At 33.4% G+C, this 27,304-nt stretch overlaps 1 protein-coding gene across 1 annotated transcript; it reads left to right on the top strand.

Annotated features, from left to right (window-relative positions):
* Positions 1–2,025: 2,025 nt before the first annotated feature.
* On the top strand, positions 2,026–19,382 carry LOC104908872 (probable cyclic nucleotide-gated ion channel 16). Its single transcript, XM_010698039.2, has 6 exons — positions 2,026–2,484; positions 8,787–8,999; positions 10,204–10,514; positions 13,362–13,473; positions 13,573–13,809; positions 18,591–19,382. Exons 1-6 carry the CDS (start codon positions 2,026–2,028, stop codon positions 19,380–19,382), a joined length of 2,124 nt encoding a protein of 707 aa, XP_010696341.1.
* The last annotated feature ends 7,922 nt before the right edge of the window (positions 19,383–27,304 follow it).

Here is a 27,304-nt window from a genome sequence, read left to right as displayed (position 1 = left end):
GAAAAACAATGAAGATCTACAACTTTCTCTCTAGAAACCCTAAAAACAGTGTGTACAATGAGCTATGTCCCGTCATTAAACAAATAAAGTGTATTTATAATTTCCTAAAATAATAAAACCGACTTCACAAAACGCGTCATGGAGCAGATGAACACGGATGTGTCAATAATGACCCTGACGTGTTGGCCTATAACCATAAAATGTACTATACAAAAATAATCGAGTGCCTGAAAAAAATCAGAGTGACACAAGAGTGTCGAAAGTGAGATGGTCGCGTCAAAAGTGACACGGACGTGCTGCCCTGTAATCATCAGATTCTCCAACTCAACTTCGAAACGTTATAACTTTTGATACATAGCTCCATTTGGTGCATATAATATATCGTTAGAAAGCTTTTCAAGTCTAACTTCTAACCCAATCCAAATCACCATATTTCGCACGGTTTTGGGAACATGGTGTGTCCTTTTGAAGGTAATTCAAGTACCTTAACCATTATCTCCTTAAAAAGGAGTCCAAAGTACCTGAAGTTAAATCAAAATACAAAACAACCCGTGAAAGGACTGTAACTTATAAAAACGGACCCAAATATGCATAAATGCGATTTAAATGCTCTAATGGTACATGAAAATACACCCTAATATGCAACTAAATTATGTTAGAATATGTACTTATACCTCAAGCAATTTCCAAAAATTTATCTACCTTAAGAACATTGTTAGTACTGGTATATCTTATATATACCTCAAGCAATTTCCAAAAATTTAAATAATCAGGCTAATAATATGTAATTAGCCTGTAATCAAAGCTGTTTAAATTTTTGGCTATTACAGACATATCATGGATAGGCTGAAGATATTTTAAACCCATCAAAACCCATATGGCCATAATATCACATATATAAATTATAAGCTTCGGTTTGGTTTGGTTTATTTCAATTTATTGAAACTAAAAACCGAACCAAATCGAAAACAGAAAAAATATTTAAATCAAACGAAACCGAATTTATATATATAAAAAAACCAATTTTCTAATTCGATTTGATTTTCTACGATTTTCGATTTTTAACCAAATAACTTGCACCCCTACTAGAGATTGTGGTGATGATTGCATTTTGCATGTTTTTAAGAGAATGAAATGGAATAGATGACGAAATAAAATGCGATCACCAATCATTTTATGGACTATTCTCACCACAATCATTACGTACTCTCCAAATTGAAGCTTTTTTTCATAGAATTTCGAATGAGGGGATGTTAGCCAAAAATTTAAAGATGGGAACAATAAATTTAGAAATCGTAGAAAATATATGGTAGATAAAAGAACACATAGAACAAACTTGAGTTAAAATAATAAAAAAATAAAGTACATAGAACAAATAAGAGTGAAAGTAAAAGCTATTAAGCTAAACAACATGAGAGCTAAATTTACATCTATCAAATGTCGCAGTATTATCTCAATGACAAGAATTGTACTCTTCATTTATAATAGGATTTATAGTTTTCTAGTTTTTGTTATTTGGGAGATGGAAGCAAATTCATAGATAGTACTATATAAATACGAAAAAGAGAATCATGCATAATCTTCCAATAGTAAACAACGCTGAACCACAAAAGTACTTTGTGTGATTTCTTTTGTAGCTATAACATATACCCTACTTTTAAGAATAACTATAGAGACTTATCGTACAAATAATCATATCATATCGTGATATTGCTATATAATTAAGAAACTTAACACTATTAAATCTTATATTATCATGGATAGAGGTATAATAATTCTTATGTTTACTTTTTTTTGGATCCCTTTACAACTTATGCTCTTATTTGAATTACACACTCATACAAAGTAACTTATTTTTTAGCGAAATATACGGTTTTTTTACTTGCCTCTCCGTAAACTTCTCAATCCCCATTAAACAAACCTCTTTCCAACTTTCTTTCTCCTCTTCCACATTTTAACAATCCATGATTTGTAAGAAACAACGTTCATCATTGTAAGCAAAATCAAAAACCCAGATACAAAAGTATGCATAATATTCATTTTCATACACCATCCTCTAAATTTCCTCATTTTCCTTCATCATTTTATATTCTAAGTAGGCAACGACGAGAACCTAAGCCTCATTGGTGGACAAAAGTTCATAATCCTCGTAGCGAATTCATAACTCAATGGAATAACCTCTTCTTCATCACATGCCTTATTACCCTTTTTCTTGATCCTTTATACTTCTATGTACCTACAATATGTGGCTATGCCTGCCTTAGTACTAATCTCCAATTATCAGTTACTGTGACTTTTATTAGAACTATTTCAGATTTTCTTTACCTAATGCATATTTTCTTAAAATTTAGAACTGCCTTTATATCTCGAAATTCTCGTGTTTTCGAGCGTAAGGAGCTCGTAATGGATCCTAAAGCGATTGCTCTTAGGTATTTAACATCCGGTTTTGTAATTGACGTTGCAGCAATGCTTCCTTTACCTCAGGTATTATTTACCATTTTGTTATAGGGATATTCATAACATTTGGGACTAAATAACCTTTAAAGATATTATGTAATCATTCGTTATATATATGTACTTTTTCAGAGTACGTTTTTTTTAATAAGGTAAAAAAAAAGAAAGTTAGGTTGCTTTACCTTTTTTCCACTCAGTACAAAGTACATACATGGTTGTAGATAATGTAGGATTCAGTAGAAAGCTAATTTTAGTTTGAGGTGGAAGGTTATAATTCTACAATTTTGAAAATTATGATTTTCTTAATAATAATTTAGAAAAGATATGGTCATCATACAAAGAGTTTATAATTTAAGAATTTACATGCACATTACATTCGATACCAATAATATATTCATATATAAGTTGCTCTCCGGATGATATGACAAAATGTGACGATAGCATAAAATGTTACCCTTTAGCCTATCAAGCGAGTACCAACTTCTAAATTTGGATGTCACAATTATCATAATTGAACACTCAACTCAAATGATTGGTTTCATACTTTGGAAAACCTGAGAAGCACAACATCAATTGTTTTTTGGCTAAGTAAAAGTACATTCCTCAACCAAAAACCAATTACAACTAAAATTCATGCCTAAGCGAGGACAAACCAATTAGGCTAGACCCCTCTCACTTAGGCACGAAAAAACTAATTACAAACATGTAAACTGATTTCTCTTAGCCACTCTGTATCTTTACAGCTAGTTTTTCTAGGTAACACCCCATAATATCTTTCTATCACGTTCTTTTGTATTCTATGAACAACTATTTTTAAATTTGTAATCTTTTGACACCAATAGCACCTACTGCAATAGCTAAGACTTGTTTCTTAAATTTGCTTCTCCTGCATCTAGCTATCCATCTTAACAAATTCTGAACTGAATTATGAGAACAGGTGATCTCGAGCCATTTCTTCATGTCTTGTAGCACTTTACTCCTATAACATTAATTAAACATAAGATGATCCTAAGTTTCTGGAGCACTACATATCACAAATTAGGCAGTTGGGGTTGTCTCTCACAACAATTGTGTACAACCTTTCTGAAGTCCGTAATCTATTATGCATGTGTAACCAAACAAAAAATTTGTGTTATGGTATGCAATGTTTATTCCATACATACTTGTCCCAGTGAATATTATCCAAATCTCCCACCATTTTGAAATAAATTATACTTTGGATTCAATATTTGTCTAATGCAAACAATTGTTGTTCAGAACTCACATTCTTCAACTTTTACTTCACTTCACACACTTTTCTCCAGTACCAACTACTCTCTTGAGAAGGTTGGTACTCTCACCAATTACTACCTTTTATAAAAACCTTGTTTATCCACTTTATTCAAAGGTTATCTTTCTTGTTGTAATTTCCTAAGAGTATCTGCGCATTGCTGCAATATTCCAATTCATTATGTCCCTGACACGATGACACCTAACCCTCCAGCATATTTAGGAAGACACACTTACATGCCTCATAATCACCCTTGAATTGAAATATTCCCTAGTCTAGAAAAAAGACTCGCATATCATTTCAATATCATGTAACACCTTCTTGGGCAGGATGAACACGTGAGCCCAGTAGACATGCACACTCAACAACACAAAGTTAACCAAAGTAAGCCTCCCATGGTAAGATCAATTCCTACTACTCAAGCATATCACTTTACATTCATTTTCTCAACTAAACACATGCATTCCTTAGCGGAAAGTCTCTTGTAGCTTATGACAACCCCCAAATATTTGAATGGGAGTTTACCCATCTTGAACCCAGACCTGTCTAAGAGTCTTTGCTTCTCCTCTTTCTGCATCCTAGTAGTAAAAATCTCACATTTACTTTCATTAACTTCCAAGCCAAAGGTGTTAGAGAAGTGCTTGAACCCTTGCATGATTAAGTAGAAAGATCTAAAATCACCCTTACAAAAAAGAATCATATCATTCACGAAGTAGAGATGACTTAGCTTTACTTCGGTACACCTAGGATGAAACATAAACAAAGGATTTTCTCCCACCATTTTCAAAGTTCTAGTCAGATATTCCATACAAACGAAAAATAAAAGAGGAGACATGGGATCACCCTATCTTAACCCTCTTTTACCTTGAAACTACCCACAACATTTGCCATTTATCAATAAACTATACCTAGGAGTCTGCACACATTCCATTACAAGATGAATGAAACAATCAAGGACCTCTAAGGCTTTTAACGTATCTTCTAGAAACCTCCAGTCATTTGAGTCATAAGCCTTTTTCATATCCAATTTGATAATGCAACCAGGGCTTGACAACTTTCTACCATAACTTCTCACCAAGTGTTGACAAACCATCACATTGTGAGCAATAAATCTACCTTAAATGAAAGCACCTTGATTTTCAGCAATAATCACAGATAAAACACCTTTCATTTAATCACATAATATCTTAGTAATGCATTTATACACCACATTACAAGAAGCAATGGGTCTAAATTCAGAAACATTACTAGGACATTTGACCTTGGGAATCAAGGTAGGCAAAGTAAAGTTTGTTTCTTTTAATATCTTACCATGAGTGAAGAAATCCTGGATTGCCTTGATAACATCACTACCAACAATAGCCTAGGCTTCCTTATAAAAAGAAGTAACAAAACCATCTGGCCAAGGTGACTTGTCTTCAGGAATTGAAAAGAGAGTTTTCTTGATTTCCTCCCTTATAACAGGTTTCAGAAGGTTCATCTTCTAATCAGCATTGAGAACATGCCCTTGAGCTGATTCTCCCAGCACAACTCTTAGCAGTACCAAGAAGCTGTTGATAATAACTAATGAAGGCATTTTCAATCTCCATACCTTTCACCCACTCCCCATCAATACTATGTATACCATACACAATATTTTGTAATCTTCTTTGTTTAATAACTTTATGAAACATAGAGGTATATTCATCACCATTCTTAAGCCATGCCAATTTAGATGTTTGATGTAAAAAGAAATATATTGAGCATGGATCAATTTATAAGCAACAACAACACAAATCACTTTCTCACTATTAACCACATTGTGATATTCATGAATATTTTGATGGCATTCTAACAGATAAGCCTAAGCTTTAGCATTTGAGATTTGGGTGAAAGCAAAACCCTCCTTATTTAACTTCTTCATAGCCATTTTAACCTTTCCTACTCCTGCATAACAATGAACATAACAATACCATGGAAAATCTGCTCCCAAGCCTCCCTAACTCTATTATCAAACTCAGGAGTTGTACACCACATTTTGTAATATTTGAAAGGATGATACCTACTCCATTTCACCTAATGAACATTTAACATGATAGGGGAGTGCTCAAACAACCCCTCTGGCATAAACAATGCCTCAGAAGTAGGAAAAATCATCCATCCGAGCCTCATTGCACATCACCCTATCAAGTTTGTAGTAAATTCTAGAGTGCTCAGCTTGCTTGTTATTCCAGGTGTAATAACAACCAGCTGATTTAAGATCATCCAAGCCACATCTTGTAACACATCTCCGGAAAGAGACCATCTCACTATCTCTCACAACATCCCCAACTCTTTCATTCCTATTTAGGACATAATTGAAATCACCCATTAGAAACCAAGGCTTATTAATGTCTTTAGCAATGCCTTCCAAATCAGTCCACAATTCCTCCCTTTGAGTAGCATCATTATGAGCATACACAATGGATCAATATAACTCTCTTTTACTACAAACATCTTGTATAAGGCAGTAAACCACCTAAGAAGACATGTAACATATAGTGACATGAAAAGAAAGAGCATTCCAAGTAACCATAATTCTCCCTCCAGGGTGAAGAGTAGAATTTGAGCAAAAGCATCAACCAGTAAACAACTTTTGATACATATTCCCCATTTTTTTTTTTGCTTTAACCTTAGTCTCAATGAGACTAATCAATCCCAGGGACCTAGTGCAAATCATATTTTTCACATCCAATTGTTTCCTAGCACTAGAAATACACTATCCATGTTCATCAGGAGAGTCCCCTCCCCCATTCACCTTACCATTCCCATTTTCAAAAACCACTTCTCCCATAATTATTCCACCAAAGTTGTGCTCAAATGCCATTGTTCCTAGCACATCAAAAACATTTGTAATCATAGTAGCAACCCTTGGAGACACATTCCTTCTACTAACTTGCTTAACCATAGTGAAATCAGAACTCTCTACTGCAACCTGTCTTTTAGGAGGAGGACCTGCAAAGTTTTAGGCCTTCAGACTTGCACCTTTTCACTCTTTCTACAATCTACCTTTGAATGACCGAAACATTTACATTTATCACAATACACTAGTTTCCACTCATAATGTATATATCGTACACCACCTCCAGGCTCTTCTCATTGATGAATGTCGTCTGATTATGGAAATCTTCAGCAACTTTTACCTCCATAAGCTCCCTTGCATACTGTAAACTTTCTTTTTTTGCAGTAGCCTAGTCAACTCTTATAAATTTTTCCACAAGTTCAACCAATTTCTTTAAACAATTCTCATTCCAGTATTTACAAACAAGATGCAATTGGATCCAATTCAAGTAAGAAAAAGAACAAAATCATCCTTCATGATATCCATTTCTGTACTCCAGGCCTTTGTGGTTAGAGGTTTACTATCGAAGAAATTCAAATTCCTCGCCAAAATACGATCACGTTTCTTCATTGAAAGCAAACAAACAATGTAAACCCCTTTTTAAGCAAGATAACCTTATCAAAACATTTATTCCTCCATATCCTCTAATAAAACCTTCCATCACAAAGGGAGGGGGATTTTCTCCAATAACATAATAAATCAAAAAAGATATCCAAAAATCTACCTCAGGTTGCACATCAATAATGTCAACTTTAACCACATTTTCTAGGTATAGTAATCTCATTTTCAGCATGTTCAGATTGTTTTGAATGATTACGCGCCTCATCATCAGAACATTGGAGGATCGGAATTGGCTCCACCTCACGAGCATTTTGCTCCGCCCAATTCTGACGTTGTCCACTCGCACCTCCTTTCTCTACCATAGTATGAATTGTAGACAACCACTCTGAAAAGAGTCGATGAGTTTGTTGACTCTGTCTCAAATAATTTTCTTAGTATGTATATTAAAGTTGCATACGGTTAATCACAACATCATTAATGCAATTTTTATTTGAGCATTACTCAAAAATATCTAGCCTAGATAATATGCAAAGAATCAAATAAGATCAGGTGGCTATATTGTGTTTTATATATTGGAAATAATATAAATGATTCCATTAACTTTTGAATAGTGCCAAGATTCCAAAGAGGAAGAAGAAAAATTAAAGAAGAACTATCATCTGAAGAGTAATTATTTAATTATCATTTGTATTTTTGTATTATAATATGATTTTTCTGTGATTATATAATAATGAAAATAGTGTCTTTCGACTCTTATGGCTAACCAAGAATGAACATTCATTACAAGGGGTGGTAGTAATACTGAATATGCTCGACTTGTAGTTGTAAACTAGTTTTTAGGTCCGGGCTATGCCCCTGGTAATTACAAATTTTATGTATTAATATTCTACATAAAAATTATAATACCAGACATCATTTGGTTTAGTGGTGAAGACTTTAGTATAGAAGCTTGAAGTCATATGATTAAATCTCGTACCATGCATTTTCTAATTTGTTATTGTATATAGAGTACATGAAACAAACATTATAAGGGATATCGCCATGTGATACAATTCCTTATCTAGAACCACAATTTAATATGTTAGTATAGATGCCTGAAACGGACATAACTCATTGTTATGTTAGGTATACCCTATTGCCATGGACAATACACAGTAAATTTATTTCCTATAAAAAGAGTACACATTTAATTAATTTATGTCTAAGATGGGGTTTTGAGCAGTTCGAGCACATCAAGATAAGTAGATGAAGGTTTTGTCTTTAGAGTAATTGGTCAGTTATGAGCTCAAAACGAATGTGATATTTGACGTTGTCATATGAGAATTAATGTTGGTCATCTAATGTATTTAAACACAAATAAATTTGATGGCATGGTATAATGGTATTGCGTGCTCATCATAGAGGGAAGTGTATGAATAATCTACAATGAGAATACAAAAAATTCAAAAATAACTATGGTATTTATAAATTTATATTTATCTTCATACTCATAATATTGAGTTTCGTTGCACCTTCATTATATTTTTAAGTTTGATCAAAAATTAAATTTAGTATTTTCTTTCTACTTTATCATGTAGTAAGCATCATGTAATAATAAACTTATTTTCTTTCCCCTAATTTATACTATTTCTTTGAGTACAGATAATGATTTGGTTTGTTGTCCCTGCGTTGAAAAGCGTAACAAAAGCTCACACTAATCACACTGTGGCTCTTATTGTACTGGTTCAGTTCATTCCTCGCCTATTCGTCCTAATTCCTTTAAATCGTAAGATTGTAAATTCTACCGGAATTGCAGCTAAAAATGCTTGGTCTGGTGCAGTTTATAATATGCTTCTCTTCATATTGGCTGGTCATGTAAGAATTCCCACCCTCTTTGTCTTTTAAATTTTGTCTTTAAACAAATACTTTGTAATCAAACATTATAAATCAATAATTTATCTAGGTCGATTACTACGTTCTTTATGAAATTTTAGATGTTTAAGTCCCTTCTTTTCTGATTGATGTTTTCCAAAATATGTACGTTTCGAGGTTTATAAACAAAACTAACTGGGAAATGGTTGATTACACAATATATTAGTAAAACTTCACTAATTATTCGCGTCGAAAATTTTCTCTAACTCATTTCTTGGGATACATAGTCAAAATTATATAAATCTTGTCACTTTAAAAACTACTTATTTTATTAATATTTTAGCTCAATATGTTACTGAAATTTATGGGCTCATACCAAGAGGTATTTGAGTAAGATTGAAACCAAAATCCATAATTTTTTTATTAAAAATATATTTGCCTACAAACTTGTTAAAGAAAAAATGAACCAATTGAAGTTTGCTAAAATATTCTTATCTTTTATCATGAGTATTAAGAATTGTTAGCATCCCTACAACCTTTGTCTTTCATGTGTATAATATATATATATATATATATATATATATATATATATATAATAATATATATATAATATATATATATATAATTATATTATATATATATATATATATATATATATATAAAATTAGTTTTAGAGTTTGTTCCCCTAAACTTATTAAATTAATTTACAATAATATTATGTTATATCGAACAAAAATAAGTTTGATTCAGCAAAGATAGTTTTATGCCAGCAAAAAGAGAATCAGCGAATATATGTTCAGCAAAAAGAAGTTAATGTAGAAAAAAAAAAGTCAAGTTAAACAAAAATAAGTTTAACTTGACCAAATAGTTAGTAATGTTCCGCAAAAAAATCATGGTCAGCAAAAATAAGTTGAGTTCGGCAAATACAAGTATTCAGCAAACGTAATTAAGCTCAACTGAATCAATTAATCTATTAACGAATCATGTTAAGAAAAAATAAGTTAAGGAACAAACCTTCGTCACGAAAATTTACAAGAAAACCACCAAACATAGAGACCTTACGACTTGTATTAGCTCTATGTTATGCAAAATTTACTACACTTTAATATGGCAATACTTATAGAGTAATTGATAATCTTCTTTTGTTATTAAGGTGACATGCACATTTTTTTTATTGATATCAATAGGTTTAATCATCACAACACAGGTCATTGGAGGTATTTGGTACTTATGGGCTCTTCAACGTATACATACTTGTTGGACGATTGAATGTTTAGGGCAGCGAAATTCAACTCAATTTCCTTGTGATCCCTCATTTTTTGAAAAGGAAAATAGAGATCTTACGGCTCGTAAGATTTGGTTAGAAAAATCAAATGTTCTTGCAAATTGCGACCCTCGTAATAAAGATCATCAATTTACCTTTGGAATGTTTGCTCGAGTTATAACTGATGATGTTGTATCTGCCAGTTTCACCCAAACATATTTCTACTGCCTTTGGTGGGGATTGAAGACCTTAAGGTAATTCTTCCTTTTCTAAAAGCCTTTATTATATATACTCACGTATGTTTCTGCTAGATTGTCTAACCTCTCTCTAGGTTCTCTTATCTCTCTAAATCTAAAGAATATTTCTCTCTTCACATATCTCAAACATAATTATATTTGGGCATCAATTAATTGGCAATCCTAATTAACTAAAGAAAGCAAATAGCAGAAGAAAAATAATACGCTTAACACCAAACCCGCGACATTGAGCTCTACAATACCAACTAGCTGCTGCGTCATTCGGGCGCGGGGAGGAAGATGGGGGTTGCAATGACGAATCCCGCGGGCGTGGGTTTGTTGTCCCTGGGGGCTGGTAGGAACCTTTACTCTTCAATGAACCATGGCTGCGGTAGCAGGCCATAAATCTAGCGGGTGTGAGCTCTAACTCCTAGTTTATTCTTCCACACTTCTTCTTCATCTTCCATTACCATCTCTACAACATCATTAGCCAACATATACATTAATGAATGGAAGGCTAAATTTATACAATTAATTCTAATTGAGGATGATCATATCAAAAGAATCTCAACTTTTAATTGACTAAAAAGTTGAAATAAAACTATTAGCCTATTTTCCTAAAACAATCTTATTTTACCGATATTTTGTCATACCTGTTAATTGAGAAAACATATATACCTTTAAGGTGTTCTTCTCAAAAGCCTTTACTAAATGTAGATTTAGTTGGAAGAATTTTAAAGATAATACCTTAAATTTATATACTTTTAACACAATAGAGTACTAATGATGTAGGATTGCCACACAACTAATAAAGCTCTTTACTCATTATTAATATCCAAATCTCGGACTCGCTACATCTTAAATGAATGGAAAATTTTCTCATGTACCCCCGAGCTTTGACATAATTCTCAATTACACCTCAAATTTGGGGAATTCCTTAGACACCATCCTCTATTGATAGCTATCTCAAGATCCAAGCTTTCTTTCTCCTTCTACCTAGATGCCTTTTTCTCCCTCTCCTAAATATTTCACAAAACCTAAACTTTAAACTCCGTACCTTTTCTTTTCTACTTCTCTCTCACTTTCTCTCATCTCAAGTATCGAATCTAGAGTTATGTCACAAAAAAAAATGGTTTTGAATTCGCAAGCACATTTCATATAAGATTTTTTAGTTACACCCACAAATTTATTGTTGAAAAAAGAGTTGCTTCGTCAATTAGGAATGGTAAATCTACTCAAAACTTCATCTGAGTATCTCACATTTTTGTGATATTTCACGACTTCTGTGCGGATTTATGGTTTAAGCCCACCAATTTCAGAATTTGATTTGGGTTATTTCTAATTTTTGATGTTTTAGATGATAATGGTGGCTGCCATTTCCATATTATTTTTGTAAGACCCGTCAAACTTTTCATCCTAACAGGAATGTGGAGCTCATATTAGACCGCCATTGTTGCCATCAGAGAGAGAGAATGGAGTTCATTATGCTGCCCTTTTGGAGTGAGAAAATAGGAGAAGGGGAAAGAGAAAGATGAGATGGAAGATGATAATTGGGAGGACAAAGAAAGGCATGGAGGTGGGACGAGAGAGAATGCTTGGAGCTTTCAATAGTGTACAAGGGAGGATATGGTGGGAGGAGAGAAAAAAACTAATTATGTTTGGGGTCTGTTAGCCAGTAAGGGTATTTTGAGCACAAAGTCAAAGTTCAGGAGTATCTAAGAAACTCCTCAAATGTGGGCAGTTTAAGAATTATGTTAAATCTCAGAGATACCTCACGAAACTTCCCCAAATGAATTATCTTTTCCCAAGTTTTTCAAAAATATTGTCACATTTTTTCTAATGAACATTTCTTTCACCTCTTAATAAACACGTTCTTTTTTGGGATTTCAAATAAAAATTAGATTTCATTCATTATACACCCGGGTGTATCATGTGCAAGGTACACCCGAGATTATTTTTTTCTTATTAATTCATTTGTTCATGTATAGCTCTACCTATTATGTGATTATGCTCATTTAAAGTTTTCAAATGAGCAATGAGAAAAAAAAAATTAACATTTGATGTACCATGAACAAAGTACACCCGGGTGTATGATAAAAATTCCCTAAAACTTATGTTTCTATTTTCTTAAGTGAATAGTTTTGCTAGTCAAAGTTAACAAGGAAAGAAAACACAACTATTGCAATGTATTCTAGATATTCAAATTGAGAGACTTATACTTATACCCTTTATGTATCCAACATTGAAAGGCCACACATGAGAAAAATATTAATAATGTTTTGGTACTCGGGATCATTTTCACCAAGTACTATCTGCAACATCGTACATAAGAACAATTTTTTCCGGAAGCATGGATCAAGGTAGAATAAAAAAATAGCTTAGTGTACTCCATTTATTTTATATCAATAACTCACTTTATAGTTTCCCATAGGCCAGAATTTCTGTCTTACGATATTACAATAAGAACTAGGCTAAATTTTTTTAAAAATTGACCATTAGGTGGCATCGAATGATAGAAAACTAGGAGAACAATATTTAGCAATGAACATATATATTGTACTTAGTGTGATTGTATACAGGAGATATTTATAGGTGAACTTGATATAATAATTTTGAAAGATTGGCTCGGTAGGGAAAAATAGCTTACATGATAGTCAAAATGGGTTACTTATAATGAACGTATCGGTGTAATTCTACTCTTTCTTTCATTATCTAAAGAGAGAAATTGATCAACAAATTACAAGTTACACATTGAAGATAAAGCTTTCCTCTTTTTATTTTTTCAAGTTTGTCTTTCCTAACCTAATATAAAAATTGAAACTAACTGTGTATGTTTAGTTATTAAAGCCTAATTTTAATTTGCAGTTCTTACGGACAAAACATAGACAACAGTACCTTCATTGAGGAGACACTATTCTGCAGTTTTATTTGTGTGTTGGGTCTATTCCTTTTTTCACACTTGATTGGACAAATCCAGGTAATATATAAATCCCTCCAACATGTTTCGAGAAGTGAGTTTTAGTATTAGCTTCATAAATTATTGTTCTTTAGATCATTTTGTGATCTCATACTGCAGAATTACCTTCAATCTATAATGACTAGAATTGAAGAGTGGAGGATAAAAAGAAGAGATACTGAGGAATGGATGCAGCATCGACAACTACCAGAGGAACTTAGGGAGCGAATCCGACGATTCGTTCAATATAAATGGTGGGCAACAAGGGGAGTCGATGAGGAGTCAATTCTACAGTCATTGCCATTAGATATTCGAAGAGAGATCCAAAAGCACTTATGTTTAGGTCTTGTCCGTCGAGTAAGTGCTTTTTACTTACCTTCACATTCTTTTCATGTATATTATACTATGTGTGCTCCCTCTTTGTTGAGTATGTGGGTTAATGATAACTCAATTCATTAAGCCTTGGTAAAATATATACATATTCATGTACTAATACGCAACATAAATTCATGAATTACAACATTGTCTTTACGCAACATTTTGCACGCTAAGTACAAGGTCAGACGAATTGACATCCAATAAGCACATCAATTAAGGTATTGGTTGAACAAAAGAAGACAAAGTAAATTAATAAATTCCACTCATCGTACATAAATTTGATGTTGTGTGACCCTTGATTTGCCAATCCTTTGTATGCGCCGATAGTTCACTTGGTGTTGATATTTTGTTAAATTTAGAAAAAATATGAATGGGGCCTGGGTGACCTGAACAAGGAGGAGGAGAAATTTGGTCCATATTATAAGCCCAAAAGAGGTTCCATAATAAAACCAATTGGTAATAGTTGGAGTAGCCCTTCTACCTTATATAGTGTAACAATCCTCGTATGGGTTGAACATCCTATCAAGGTAAATCCTTATCTAGTAGGAATCAAATACTTAGTTTAGACAAGACCTGCAACCCGGGCTCTAATACCATGTTAAATTTAGAAATAATATGAATGGGGCCTGGGTGACCCGAACAAGGAGGAGGAGAGATTTGGTCCATTTTATAAGCCCAAAGGAGGTTATACTAAAACAAATTGGTAATAGTTGGAGTAACCTCTCTACCTTATAAAGTGTAACAATCTCTCCTCTTTCTCCAATGTGGGACACTCACAAGTGGGCTTTCAATGGGTTTCAACATATTTCCAGTTACAAACCTTTCATTATCTTTCTACGATTAACATACCAAACAATAAGAATCCGTCCAAATTAAAGTAGGGGTGTAGTACTGCATTGTTGTATTCCACTTGAAAACCTTTAACTTAATTATGCTATCTACATATAATTATGCTCAGAATGCTAATCTTTCCGATCACCATAAAGTCCAAATAGAAAACATAAGGTTCCCACTACTTAATTTACCATATTGGACATAGAAAACCAAGAGATCTGTCTCAATCCATTCATAACTTTCCCATGCCACATCCATTTGGCCCTTTGACGAAAGCGAGAAAAGGGTTGGACATTTTCCTTTCTTGAACCAAAACGAACATAAGTTAAATCTAAGTTAAATCCCATCCATCTACAACGTAATTAACTTCTAGATCAATTCAATCACGGTAGTAGTTGTGGGTATGCAAAGAATTCGTTTGTAGAAGCTCCCTAGTTCAAAAAAAATTGGTTTTACTTGAAAGGGTCAATTAGAAAAAGTCTGATGCTTTGTAAACCATAAACAACAAACGCTCTACATTTGCATTCTTTGTACTCCATAATCAAGTTATCACCTATCATCTTCTGATCAACCAAAAATTCAAACTTTCATATTAACTTTCTAACTTCTTCAATCAAATATTTTCATTAATTCATTTTCATAAAATTCAAAAATAAATCCAATCCATCAATAATTATTGATTCTCTCTACTCTCCATGAAAAATTATGATCTTTGTCTCTCACTAACGAAAAAAACTACCCAGCTTTCATTTTAGAACAAGGCCTTATAAATTTCAAAGACGGTCCTGAATTCAATTACAACAAAAGTAAAAAATTCTACTTTAAGGAGAATATAAAGGCTTTATTTGATCTTGCAGAACTATGTATCTAGAATTTATGACATAGAGAAAACTAGGTCGTTACTAGTCTCCTAAAGTCAAACAAAACCTAACTAGACCACTAAACTAAGCAAAGTGACAAGCAAGCAAGGGTGATTCTTCCACAAGGACTAAGGAGCACCAATATGTGTTAATTTAACAATAAGATAGGCCGAAGAAATCGTCAAGTTTTGGTTAAACTAAGGGTATAAACTATTGAAATCAAATCAGGAAAAACATTAGGAATGGGAAAGCACCACAATCATAGCTCACATCCAACAACCGAGTAGAGATATAGGGATTGACACGTATTGGGGTCTGGGGATATGCAAAGGGAATAAACAGACCTAAACACATCTAAAATCGTTGTTAGAGAGTTTAGAGTCCAAATTATGACAACAAAACCTATATTTTGAGGTGTTATCACCTAAGTAGGCCAAGTTAGGAATCGAAATCAAACCCAAGTTGATACGAATTAACAAGTGATGTGTAGAAACTATTCAATCAATCATGAAAGTCAACCACATAAAAGTAAACCATTAAATGGGCAACAAAAGGATCGAAAGGTAATGAAGCTCACATCAACTAAGTCACCAATCAACATCAAAGATTGAAATTGCACAAATCCCAAGCATAACCACCCAATAAACTTTACTCATGAAAATAAGATGCAAACAATGATTGTGCTACTCCCAATCCTAGTTAATGAACTACTCACGACCCATTCTACTACCAAACACTCGAAACACCAATTCAAAAATACCAAAAACCAAAAATCAAGACTTTAACGCGGAAACAAAATAAAATCTAGTGAACAAACAAGAAGAAACTAGGAATATATGAAAACTTTAGTCTACATAAAATATCAAACATAAAGGTTAAACAATGAAAACCATCAAAATAAAATAACAAAAGAATAGAGGGAGAGTAAGAAAATGCTCAGAGATAAATTGTTGAATCTTTAAATACAAGTTGTCACCCTTGAATCGCCAAATTTCAATCTCTCTTTGATTTTTCTTACTTTTCCCCTAAACTAAGCTATGGAGGCTTATCCTCTCTAAACCCCTAAAAATATTCTAAACCTAAGAGTGGTAAATAGAATAAAACATGATTCTTCAAAATGGGCTAAGGGGGTATTTATACTCCCCCTCAATTACATCATCGTAAGGAAAATGGGTCGAAGAACGTGCGAAGAACAATAGCCCAGACAAGCTCTACATGTCCCGGGTGGGTGACCAAGGCACCCCGAGCAGCATGGGTCAAGGCCAGTACAACGCAGGGTCATCGAGGAAGAAGCTCCACTCCTTAGTAGCCTGGCGGGCAGGGTAATAGCTCGGGTGGGATGGTCACAACTCGGGCGGGCCAGCAGACGCGTTTGACTTCAAAGAGCCATATCTCTTTAATTTTTCATCGGAACCGGGATTGCGACCACTCGTTGGAAAGATATCAAACTAAAATTTCATCTCGAACTTGAATCAGTAAAAAATATTCTTTGTGATGAATGTTATGATCGTTTTAATATGACCATTATGCACAAATCCATCCACAAACTCTTATTTCGGCGAAATCGCTCCACCCTATGCTTGGTGTGTGGTAACTGGTATGGAAACCTCTAACGTTGATCCTATAACATCAAACACAAATAAACATTACCAGACCCTATATAAATAGCCAAAATAAGTAATATTCACAAATAAGATATAAATAATTCAATTATTATAAAATACACAAAATAAGCTAGAAAATGATAAATGAGGAGAAAAAATTACTCTAAACATGAGGAAAATTAGGTATTTGAGTGATAAAAATATCACTCATCAAATCCTGATAGATATTTCTTCCGTTTTAGCTTGGACTTTTTTATGCTGTAATTCAATTCTACTTGTTACGTGTGTCAATTCAAATTTTTTTTAGTTGTATCTTGCAAATAAATCTTGATTATTAATTTATGAATTGTACATATTTTTTTTTTCCAAGCTGCATTTTACAAAAAAAATGTATTTTCTTATTTTGTATTCGATCCTAACCTTGAGTGGTACAATAATGGTATCTCAAAATCCAATATACTCCCCCGGTATATTATGTTCTTCCTTTTTGGGGGTTAAGACTGTTAATAATGTTAGTATATTAGATGAAGTTAGTGGATTTGTGCTGTGAATGTTGGGGTTCACTTACTATGAGAGATTTGATGATATGGTAAAAGGTTTTGGAAGTGAGGAATTTGTTTCTTTCATTTCATTCACTTGTAAACTTTTCACATCCTATATATTTATACATGCTAAAGTCGGTGTTTCTTTCATGACATTAACGGTCCGTTTGGTTAATGGTTAGTGGTACTAAATGATATTAATGGTAATGATTTTTAGTGTAAATTTGTGAAGATATTTTCAGGTTAATATCCATGGTAATGAAACTTGATGTCAAAACATGGGTTTTGCTTTATAAATTGTCATTACAACCCAATACCACTTTCCCAAGTAGTAATACATGGTAATGAAATTTTAGGAAGAAAATAATTGTTTTGGGATAAAGTAGCATTATCATGGATGTTGACATGGGAATGCCTTCACAAATTTACACTAGAAACTATTACCATTACTACCATTTAGTACTACTAACCAAACAAGATTTCTCTAGGTGTTCCTTAGCTTTTCTTTCTAGTTCCATTCATATGTTGGTATCTCTCTTTCTTTTTTTCTTCTAGAAGCATTTGTCCTACATTATTCTAGGGAACTTATATATACAAGAATTTTCTAGATTAACATCATTTTAGCAAATAAGTAAAAAAAAACAAATAGGTAAAAAAAAAAACTAAAGTTACGAAAGTATGATAAAAGGGTTTCTTTATCTAAATATCAATACAAAAAATAGTTTAACATTGAATGATTCAAAAACAAAATTCAATGCATAACAAAAACAAAGTAAATAACTATTTGGTGTAGCAAAAAATTTATATTTCTTCGTTTTCTTTATACTTATATAATATCCTTTTCTACTATAGTAAATTTTATTTTTACCCTTGCAACATGTTCTTGTGACTTTCTTTTTATGGCATTACCCTATCGTTAGGTACCCTTCTTTGCACAAATGGATGATCAATTACTAGATGCTATATGCGAACGTTTAATACCCTCGTTGAGCACCAAAGATACATACATGGCTCGAGAAGGAGATCCAGTTTCTGAAATGTTGTTCATTATTAGAGGCCAATTACAGAGTTCCACTACATATGGAGGTCGCTCAGGTTTTTACAACTCCATTACTCTACGTCAAGGTGACTTTTGCGGGGAAGAATTGTTAACATGGGCGATACTACCAACTACTACTACTCTAAACCTTCCATCATCAACTAGAACAGTAAAAGCCCTCACTGAAGTCGAAGCGTTTGCGCTTCGAGCTGATGATCTTAAATTTGTAGCGACTCAATTCAAGCGCCTCCAAAGTAAGAGGCTTCAACACTCTTTTAGGTACTATTCTCATCAGTGGAGAACTTGGGGAGCATGCTTTATACAAGCTGCTTGGAGGCGTTTGAAGAAAAGGAGGTTAGCGACACTCGAAAATTACTACTATTATCTTATGGATGATGATGACAATCCGGAGGATGAAGCAGACGACGGAATTACGTACAGTAGTGAAGGTGATCCCTTGCTACTTGAGCATGGTGGTGGAGTTGTTGGTTCATCTGGAATTGACAATAGTAGTAATCATCAACAACCACTTACAGCTACCATTTTGGCCTCTAAGTTTGCTGCAAATACAAAAAGAGGGGTGAACCAAAAGGTTAAAATTGTTGATACTTCATCTGCGGACCTGAAGATGCCTAAGATGTTCAAGCCAGAAGATCCAGACCTTTTTGGCTAACATATTGGATTAATTTTGATTTCTTAATTTACTTTTTGTGTGTGGAAGTTATGAAATTAGCTTTAGTTGATGATGATTAGTGAGGTCTAATACATGAAATTGTAGGATCCTTTGTAAGTGTATGTTATTAGTTTGTCTTCTTAAGCATTCATATATGTAGGCTTAATATATAGAACCCATGATTTATTGGAGGTAATGAGATATCTACATAATGGCAACTCCAACACTTGGGTATTTGGTGCATTTTAGAAAATGATAGGTTCATATGGTGGAAAAAGTGGTCAACCCTAACAGCAACTTGATGACCTTAGTGAGTTAGGACATTTGTTGTATTTCACCATCTACATGGCATACCGTGTATTTCTAGAGACCTAGGGGTACATAGATATGAGGTGTGTTCTTTATTTACTTGTGCATGATAAGCGTTTATTTGACTATCATATTGTAATGGTTTTAATGAAAAACGTTCTTGATGAAGCCAATAAGTTTTTAAAGGAATAATTATAAAATTAATTGGATATTGGGAAATTATAGGGGTAACTTAAGGACTTATCCAATCTAGATTTCCCCGTAATGAACCATAGATTGAGTTCAGGGTTGATAGTATGATCACGGTCAGGAACCGCATTCACCTATTAATGACCTATACTAAATATCCATTCATGTCAAGTTTTATGTAAAAGAATAACCACAGAATATTTTCATACACCCTAAAAAAAATTAATCTAGGTTGGTTCATGAACCACATAAAAGACTATTTTTTAGTGACATGTTATTAAACATTCAAATTACTAAATTCATTCCTAGCAGGTTGTTCAAATTGTCTGATAAATATTATAACAGTTCTTTAGGTATTTAATTAGCTTAATAACATGTGGGTGATGAAAGCATGAATAGGACAATCATAACAATATATATGTATATGAAAACTAAATAAAAAGAGAAGTAAAAGTTATAATATACAAAAGAATGATTTTTTATATTAAAGATCTACATTATGACAATAATAGTTAGTAATTTCAAAGTAAAAATAAGAAATTTAGTCAAGAACCCTCAAGAGTATACTGCTGCGGGTTAGGTCTGAGAGAGTAACAACCTACGGGACGAGCAATCGTGAAGCCGAAAATCAATCGAAATATGAACGCGTGTATATTTTTGAAAGTTTATGTTTGGAGGTATGAGTTTTGTGAGAGAATTCCTAAGTATTTGAGTGCAAAGAGTGAGTAAAAGTGTTAGTATCAAAAGTATCTTGTTAGATCCTAAAACTCATGACGTACTTATAGGAAAATTAAAAAAAAAAAAAAGAAAAAGAGTGCAATAAGGCGCACGTCTTTGTGTGACGCACAAACACACGTGCTCGAGTGGAAAAATATGCAAGGGTTGCAGTCAAAACAACCCTAAGGTCTGCGTTTTTGGCCAGTAGCCCTTGTTGTAGTAGCCCTTCAGCCAAATGGAAGCGATGTGGTTCTTAACCGCAGCCCTTCAGTACTTGAAGGGCTATGGTTTAGGGAGAAAAATCGCAGTCATTCGGTTTTAAAAGGGTTGCGATTTAATAAAAAATGTATCCTTTTATAATCAAAAGGGTTGCTTTTTTTTTATAAACCGCAACCCTTTTTGAAATGTTTTTTTTTAAAAAACACAATACCCACATGCCACACCCACATCCTGCTGCCCCTAGCACCCCCAGCCCATACCCTTGCCCACCCGGCTGCCCACCTCCCCACACCCCTGCCCACAACCTGCCCACCTGCCACACTCCACCTCAACCCTACCCGCCCACCTTCCCACCCATAGACTACCTCCCACACTCTTGCCCACCCACCTTCCCACTCACAGACCACCTGCACACCCCTGCCCATACATAGACCACCTCCCACATCCCACCCCTATCCACCCACTTGCCCATCCACATACCACGTCCCACACCCGACCCCGCCCTACCCCTGCCCACCTCGCCACACCCGTGCCCACCCACTGCCTACCTGCCACACCCCACCCCACCTCTTTCCATCCATCTGCCTACCCATATATCACCTCCCACACCCTATTCGACATTTTCCCACCCACAAACCACCGCCCACATCTTATACCTTTACTTTTGGATTTTCTCACTAGTGCAAAAATATAACAGAAATGCAATAAAAAAATAAATTGTAAATAACTTTAAAATATATTAAAATAATATATAAAGTGTATAAAGAATTGATAAAGTGTACATGTATTAGGAAAAAATAATTCTCCCAAAATGTTCATAAACAATTGTCACAAAGGTAAGTCGCCAACTTATCTCGAACTTGTTTAACTCCTCCATGGTGAAGCCATTCAAACATTATATTCATATAAACCTTGCAAAACAACCAAGGAATAAAACACATACTATAAGAATTCAATCATTTACCGTAGTCTAAAGTTCTAAAAATTACATATACCTTCTTGAAATTAAACCAACAATAAATTGAAGGTTAAAAATCAACATACTAGTTATATTATACCTCATATAGTCATATTCATAAAAACAAATTGGAGTTAAGTGACTCAAAATCTAATACTTGGACGTGAAAAGGCCAAAATAGGCCTAAAATCACATTTACACTCCCAAAATCCGACCAACAACTAATGAAAGCCTAAAAATGTACAAAATAATTATATTATACTTCACATTATCATGTTAAAAATGAAGTTAGGGTTAAATGACTCGAGAAATACATATTGAACGCGAATCCACCAAAATAGGCCTATAATCATGTTTACGTTCCCGAAAATTCTACCAACAACAAATGCTTGCCTAAAAATCTACAAACTAGTTATATTGTACCTTATATTATCATGTTCAAATATAATTTGGAAATAAATGAATAGGCCATAAATGACCTTTTTTGCGATTATTTGCTACTTTGGTTCCTAAAGCAATTAACTACTACCCATCGATCTAATCTAAACTAACATAATAAAAATACTAATGAGTTATATACCATTTGAAGATCATTGATGTTAGTGCAATGGTTGATGATATCGAATATGAACCTCATCAGATAATAACCACATGCAAGTCCATCGTCTTGTTGCAGATACTTTAAATTTCACCAAAACATGCATCCAAAGACATTCATGTTAGATGTTTATAAGTATGTAGCGAAAAATAATGTTTCTAAATATATGGACAAGCAAATTACTCATATTACCTCGACTGATATCCAAACAGGAGCTTTTGATAATGCAAGTATTCGTCCAATAGTTTTCTTCATCACACTACCTCAATACATCATTATAAGATCATGTAATATTAATAAGTGCATATATATATACATATATATATGTATATATACATATATATATGTATATATACATATATATATGTATATATACATATATATATGTATATATACATATATATATGTATATATACATAACATATATATATGTATATATACATAACATATATATATGTATATATACATATATATATGTTATGTATATATACATATATATATGTTATGTATATATACATAACATATATATATGTATATATACATATATATATGTTATGTATATATACATAACATATATATATGTATATATACATAACATATATGTTATGTATATATACATATATATATGTTATGTATATATACATAACATATATATATGTATATATACATATATATATGTTATGTATATATACATAACATATATATATGTATATATACATATATATATGTATATATATATACATATATATATATATACATATATATATATATACATATATATATATATACATATATATATATACATATATATAATATACATATATATATATATACATATATATATATATACATATATATATATATATGTATATATATATATATATATATATATATATATATATATATATATATATATATATATATATATATATATATATATATAGAGTTTTGGTTAGGCTACCTATTTAACAATGATTTGAGGAGCAAGGACCGCGGTAGTTTTCGCCGCAATGAATCGAAGTGGTACACTTAGTTAGTTGACAAACATATCGCAACAAGTTTTCAATGAGCGCTACAACAACAAGGAAATATACTATTAATCATAGAACAATTATAACTTAATTATTGAATAAATAGAAGTAAAACGGGTTCAACAAACCTACCTCTCAAAATACGGGACAAGGATGATCTAAACTCATAAACGAGATGATGCTTTAAAACTCGTTTTGACATAATCTTTCACTTCGACTTTGTTTTCCAATCCATTGTCATCTCGTAGTATGTTTGGACATAACCAACCAAACATATTTAATTTGGGCCACTTGATCCATTTAATTCATTGTATAGAACCTGATAAATGATATTGATTACTAGTAAAACTTATTAAGGAAATTGAATTGAAAACTAATTAAACATATGCTTATTATGTATTCCCTCATGAAAGTTTGGATCATGGAAACACATAACACTTCCCCACATAAGAATTTTTTGATATCGACCTTAGAAATGAAGGTTAATGACTCCTTAATGTAGTGAAATTGTTGCGTCTCCAAAACAACCTTTTATTGCACTATCGTTGGCTAAGTCACTAGTGCACACTGCAACCAAAAGTATGGAATAGTGAGGCCTCGCAACACCTCTAGATCGAGAATAAGCTGGTTCTTTGCACATGAAACATTTGCCTTCACCTTCTTATAAGGTGAACAGGCCTTCTTTGCCTTCCTGTCATGTGAACACACCTTTCCCGAAACCTAGTAATTAGTTAAAAGTAAAGTTATATATATATATATAAATATAAATATAAATATATATATATATATATATATATATATATATATATATATATATATATATATATATATATATATATATATCATAGGAAATAGAAAACCAAAATACGCATATATAGTATGTTAATCATTGTACCTCATCTGAAATCCGCACTAATGAACGCGGTCATAGAACATAACTACCAATTGCATGGCTCAGCAAATGTAGATAAACTTCTGGTTGCAAAGAGGTAACTCTTCAAAACCAGTGACGATTGCATTGATGGTAACCACATAGTGGATATCGTCCACTAACTGGTTACGCAAGGGTACTCGGTTAGTCGGAAGTTGTGCATGACCATATGCTACCAAAATGAATCTATCAGGACCATCCTCTTCTCATTTCAAAAAAAAAATCCATTTATATTAGTTAATTGAAAAACTCCATTGAAAAAAGTACAATAGTTTTTTATAATTAATAAAGCAAATGGATGAAGTGATTACCTTCAACTCGGGTACTGGAGGTGGATTAAATAAAGGTATCATCTGATCATCGGATCCTCGTGGATCACTGGTTGGCTGTGGGATAATGATACTACTTCCCTTGTGCAAGGCAAACGTCGGTCAACCCATTTTCTCCAAAATAACGTTGAAGTTATGTGTCTCATCTCCTCCGAATGGCAGCCTTGATAGACTCTACAACTACAGCCGGCAAAATCATACTACTTGCACTTGATTTTGTGGTTGTAGTGTATTGAGCGCCATAAACCTTTCTCAACCCGAGGCAGACACCTTATCTGTCTCTGACGCGTCCACTGTGGTCCCGTCCTAAAGTCTCGTGCAATGAATCGATGTGTCCTTTAGGAGTAATCATCGGATGCCTCTTTTTCCTTCAAGCCAATCTACAAAAGGATAGGAGAGAGATGCTCTCAAATGCAAAAGTTATATTATGCCCTTATACAACCATAATCAAAAAGAAATTGTGGTTAAAACACAAAATCTATGAATTGGACGCAAAATGGCCAAAATAGGCCTAAAATCACATTTACGTTCCCAAAATTCTACCACCAATAAGTTGAAGGTAAAAATCTATACTCTACTTATATACGTCGATCTCTGCAAAACAAAGTTAGTATGCATGACAATAACTACAAGCAATCTGATTACTTGCAGGATAAGATGTTTGCAGATAGGTGCGAATAACTCAGATAAAGCATATAATGATGCAATAATGCCGACTTAGCCTGTCTAAAGATGCATGAGACGCTATGCAACGATTAATTTTAAGCAAAGCTAAGGGATGACACGTCATGCAAGGTCAGGGTTATGCAAGAGTAGAATGTGATGTAATGCAAGGTCCGAATTTTGCAAGGCTGCAATCTAATAAGGTTAGAATTTTGCAAGGTTAGAAGAGGTAGATAATGTAAAATGATAGTGTGATTTGGAGGTCCGTAAAAAAGGTCCGCTGACTGCAACTCTTCGGGAGTTTGATTTGGAGGAACCACCACACGTAGGAAGTCCCCACTTTGGGTGAGCTTTCCTTAAATTAGGCTTGAGCCTTAATTGAAATGTACTTAATCTGATATTGAAATGTAGTTGATCTATAGTTGAATCGTTGAAAGTTGTTTCTGGGGATTCTTCCTTACGAAGTTGATATAAGCAAAGTCAATTAGCGGCAGAGACCATTGAATTGTCGGAGCATCCTTCGGGGAAAAGGAGAGTTTGGATTGAAAAATAAAAATTTTGAATTTGTGACTTAAATGAATGCAGATAGGAAAAGGCTTTAACGAGGCTAGGTGCAAACTCGAGTCTACGTCGGGATCTAGAAAGAGATTATGCTCATGAACTCTAGAAAATCGAATCATTAGAACTTGATTAATTTTATTCTATTGAAGCGATCGGACCTCGAGATGAGGAGTCATACGTATCCTTTCAGAATCAGACCATTCGTAGTTCTCGATCTGATTTTTTTATTATTATATATTATTTGTGCCTTAACTGTTGGCTAGGCTTCCCTTTCGAGTTTTCAACCTAGCGTGCTTGGACATACCTTGAATAAGGAGCTAGGGTTGATGAAAGGTTGAAAGGCTTTAGGTTAACATGAAGGTTAAATTGGTTAGGATACGTTAAGAATTGTGGACTTGAATTATAGGGATTAAGGTTTGATGGAATGACAGGATCCAATGAGGTGTAAAACTAATGTGCAAGCTCCCTAGCTTGACCTATAATTTCTTTGCGTGTGGCTTTTCTTTTATTGCATTTTTTTTGTCTTGTGTGTTTTCTTTTACTTTTGCTTTTTTTCGCACTTTGATTTTTTCATTTTTTTTTAATTTTATTTGGCATTGTTCTTCTTTATTTTTTACGTAGTAAGGCTTGCACACAAGTTTATGGTCTAGGGTATTGGAGGGTTTTGAAGGTGAAGCTTTGAATTGACAGGCTATTTGGCTAATGGATATGATGGTTTTGCTTTTCTTTAGTTGTATGTGGATGGCTTATGAATGTTAATTGATGGGAGAGGGAATAAGTCTTGATCCGAAGTATGTCCTCTTTTTTTTTTTTATTCTCATTTTTTTTATTTTAGAGCTCCTTTTATCATTATTAAGCAAGTTCATTAGGTGATTTAAGTTTCATCATTGAATTACAAGCATAAATAAAATGATGCAAAAGGCCAATGAAAATGCAATTATTTTTATTAATTAAAAATAAAGAAAACAAGGCTTATTAAACAATAAAATCCTAAATGACATAAACTTTATAGGAAAGGAAATGAAAGCGTTAAGGGATAGATTGTCCGACTCAACCTACAATACTAGCGTTATGACTATACCCCGACCTTATTTAGGCACTCCCCAAGGGGTTGCCGCTATTGCTGGCTTTTACTGCATGCTAAACTGGTAATCTAACGTCTTCAACCATATCCTACAGATGATGCTACAAAGTATGCATTGTGATGTTGTATGCCCATTCCCGTTATGGTACTTGTAGTAGGGATTAGGATTTCATTTGCTGAATCTTTTCTCAGATGAGGGTCTGGAGTACGGCAAATATGATGAAGCGCTCCTTTTGCATGAAGCCTAGTGAAGGCTTCTTATGGAGTCATGTCCAGTGCAGTGAATGTCCTTCGACGTCCTTGATAACCTCTCTTGTCAGTAGTTAGGGAATT

The sequence above is a fragment of the Beta vulgaris genome, chromosome 7, assembly GCF_026745355.1.
Source record: "Beta vulgaris subsp. vulgaris cultivar EL10 chromosome 7, EL10.2, whole genome shotgun sequence".
Classification (NCBI taxonomy): Eukaryota; Viridiplantae; Streptophyta; class Magnoliopsida; order Caryophyllales; family Amaranthaceae; genus Beta; species Beta vulgaris.
Note: the sequence above shows the minus strand (reverse complement) of the source record. Positions and strands in the feature narration are given on the sequence as shown.

What these genes read in the sequence shown, in the direction of transcription:
- LOC104908872 (XM_010698039.2), top strand. Translation starts at nt 2,026, where the DNA reads ATGCATAATATTCATTTTCATACACCATCCTCTAAATTTCCTCATTTT. An exon ending in CAATGCTTCCTTTACCTCAG is followed by an intron (nt 2,485 to 8,786) that starts GTATTATTTACC and finishes CTTTGAGTACAG; the next exon opens with ATAATGATTTGGTTTGTTGT. An exon ending in TGGGGATTGAAGACCTTAAG is followed by an intron (nt 10,515 to 13,361) that starts GTAATTCTTCCT and finishes TTTAATTTGCAG; the next exon opens with TTCTTACGGACAAAACATAG.